The sequence below is a fragment of the Trematomus bernacchii genome, unplaced genomic scaffold (assembly GCF_902827165.1).
Source record: "Trematomus bernacchii unplaced genomic scaffold, fTreBer1.1, whole genome shotgun sequence".
Taxonomy (NCBI): domain Eukaryota; kingdom Metazoa; phylum Chordata; class Actinopteri; order Perciformes; family Nototheniidae; genus Trematomus; species Trematomus bernacchii.
The window spans coordinates 342,889-346,169 of NW_022987888.1; the positions used below are offsets into that span (position 1 = coordinate 342,889).

General features: G+C 37.8%; 2 protein-coding genes across 2 annotated transcripts in view; one reads left to right on the forward strand and one right to left on the reverse strand.

Annotated features, from left to right (window-relative positions):
• Positions 1 to 1,360: 1,360 nt before the first annotated feature.
• Positions 1,361 to 2,095, forward strand: LOC117469840 (pro-opiomelanocortin-like; the record flags this gene model as incomplete). Its single annotated transcript, XM_034114298.1, is given in 1 exon segment — positions 1,361 to 2,095. A coding segment is annotated over 1 exon segment (63 nt), but the record flags the coding sequence as incomplete, so codon positions are not given.
• Positions 2,096 to 2,774: 679 nt separating this feature from the next.
• Positions 2,775 to 3,281, reverse strand: part of LOC117469849 (RING finger protein 150-like) — a 14,460-nt gene continuing 13,953 nt past the window's right edge. The window contains 1 exon segment of the mRNA XM_034114306.1: positions 2,775 to 2,779. Within this exon segment, the coding sequence (XP_033970197.1) occupies positions 2,775 to 2,779 (5 nt within the window).

Genomic DNA, 3,281 nt, shown 5'->3' on the forward strand with positions numbered 1-3,281 from the left:
GCAACGGTATTTGATGACACCCCATAATAGTGGGTTTTGGGCCGTTTGCAGCATTTTCACTGAAGTTATGAGAAAAAACTGTTTCATAGCGAGCATTGTGTTGCCATGGCAACGGCATTTGAAGACATTTAAAAACTGTCACGTAGATGTCTTCACGGCTGGACTGTTAGCACACGTGAAGTTTGAGCACTTTTTGACAATTTGACAGATTTGGCGTAGAGCTGTTGAGGCGTGGACCGGTGATATACAAGCGAAGTTTGAACGTTTTGTTGAAGAACCGTAACAGATATCGGTGAAATTTCAAAGCGTGAAGCATGTCAAGGAACTTGAGCATCTGAAGTGTGCTTTTTGTGTACTTTCGGTTTAATAATGTGGCCTTTTTGGCAGATTAACTAAAGGTGTGCAGCAGCTGTGGTGGGGAAAGATGAGGCTGAATTTACAATGGGGTTTAATGGAGACATGTTGAAAGTGTTTGTCACTTCATGCCCTCAAGAGGCATTTTGCTTAATTATCTTTAATTTTTCAAGCTACGAGATGTTTTCCTACGTTTCTCATGAAAAATTATGTCTCAGGAATGTAGGGTTTGGGAATTATGGCAGGTTTAAAAGAAAATATGAAGGCAAAATTAAATCTGTCCTCCACTCTAGCTGTGACATCACGCACTCCAAAATCTGAAGAAAGCCTCTTTACCAAGGTCTGAACAATGTTTAATATCTCTAAAAGTACGAATCAGATTTAAAAGTTGTGTTACACGAATAATGTCAGAATGATGTGTAACATTTTAAAGTTGGAATGAGGTTTCTGAGTGAAAGTATGAAGGAGCAGTTAGCAGTTGAAGTCGCATGAAGATTGTTCAAGTCTGAAGAGTTTCTCCATTGACTTCCATGTTAAAAATGTGATGAATTATGGGATGTATCTCTGGAATTATGAAAGTTATGAATAAGAAAAGTAATAGCCATCGATTACCCGGCGGAATAATAAAGAATTTTGTGCGTAGCATAACAGATAGTGGGAATGCTGTATCAGCATTCCCACTAAACAAGTAATCATTATCAACCCTGGTAGGCAGGGTAATATACTAAGGAAAACACTCCAAATGAACGAGAAAAACATGCTTAATCTCCGAGGTTAAAGTGTATGAGAAAAATACTCTACAATAAAAAAGGAAATGAAAATCAATAAAAAAGCGATCATTGTTATCGTCATTTGTGAAAAACATATATAAATTATTCATACAAATACAGAGAAATACAAACAAAAATAATATTTTGAGGTGAGGGAGAAAAACCACATTTAAAAAATCCAACTTTTAGAGATGACGCACAAACAGCTGGAATAAAGAAGAAACCCAAAATGTTGAATTACATTTTTATTTAAATTCTGTCCTGAATCAGAACACGTGCAACAACTGAAACACAGAAACAACATGGCGTATTTACACGTGTGTGTGTGAGTGTGTGTTTTGTGTTAGCGTGCACAGGACAACCACACAAACGGACGCTTGGTAAAACGATAAAAAATCTCAGAAACGCAACAACATTTCGCACCCTGTCGTCACGTAGCTTAGCGGTTAGCATCGCTACTGACACCTCAACTTTCTCCGTCTCTCTGGGAGGAACGGAGGTTTTTGTTTCTCACGGATATCGCTGTTTTTGTAAAGCTAAATTAAAGAAGATTAATTCAAATTCGACAAAATAATATTGGCTTAATGTCAGGTTTTTTTGGCTACTTTTTGTCAGAAATGTGAGATTAAACTGTAAAATTCCAGCTGGATTACAAGGGAGAGCATACATTACAATACATGGCAAAATATATGGCAGTCGGACTACAGATACATGGAAGTATTATTTAAAAAAAAAACATTTTCCAGATCAGTCACAACGTTTTTAACACCATCGCACAAAATGTGAGTGAAAATAGGAAGGAAAAAGCGGAAGAAATTAGAAAATCAAAGACTTTTTTCCAGATCCCTCAAGAGAAAGAGTTAAAGTGCATCAACCAATCAGAAAACAGCATCCAGAGAGAACAGCCAATGAGCTGCGAGGAGAGGCGGGACCAAGAGAAAACAACCAATCAGACGTCATTACTGGCAGTGACACGAGGGTCCAACGTTAGATTCATGGGAAATGAGTTTTTGTAGTGATTTACTAAACCTTTAATTACTATTATTAAAGCCCACTGGATAAAAAATACCTCATTTTGTAATTCAAGAGTTCAAAAAGTAATATTTGTATCACTTAATTCTAACATTTTAGAGATAGAAATTATATATTTAGTAACATAAACTATACATCTTCCTCGTAAACACAAATTAAAACTGATTTTGTACATGTGTTAGTTACTGTATGTTTGACAGTAGAAACATCTTTAAATTATCAAAAGAAAGGTCTATCATTGTTTTGTAATACAATTAATATTATATAAGGTCTATTAGGGCTGTGTATGGACTTAAACGTCCACATTATCCGATACTAAATGTGAGTTTTCTGATGTTTTACTTGGAAAATATGGCAAAAAACGTTGATTCAAAGCAACCACGGACGTTTCTGTGTGTTATAAATCCGTATTTTTAGGTTCGATTCCCACCTAAAAGGAGGACCAACATGCCACCGCAGCCTCAGTCTGGTTTAGAAATCCACTTTCATTGTGATGGCAGCAGAATTGCAAATGTGAAAAAATAAATTTAAACATTATACACGGAAAGAAAAATGGCCAAAACAAGGCGTACAATCCCATCACGTTTATATAAGACACCTGTGTGTACAAGAAGTGTTTCATACTGAGAGGAAGAGGAAGAGGGAAGCAAAGGAGGAAGACATTTAAAAGGTTTTCTGGTTTGACTGGACACACCAACACCAGTTCTTATAAACCTCGTTATGTTTGGTGTTTTTTCAGATTTAGAGGATTCTCATTGTTCAAAATCACAGAGGATCTGAAAAACAATGCTATGTACACGCAGAGCTTTAAAAAAAGGTCTTGAACACACTTCAATGTTGAGAATTACGTCCTTAAAATAAAAAACATTCTCCAGCCTTCATTCTCTCAGATTTCATCAGGCTTCAAAACAACAAAAAAACTCAAATGACTATATTTTAGATTCGTATTGCAAACGTCATCTGTATGTACAATTACACAAATAATCAACACTTAAAATAACACTCAATCCCATTGAGTGTTTTCAGGCGTGGGGGGGGGGGGGGGGGGGGGGGGGGGGGGGGGGGGGGGGGGGGGGGTGGGGGGGGGGGGGGGGGGGGGGGGGGGGGGGGGGGGGGGGGGGGGGG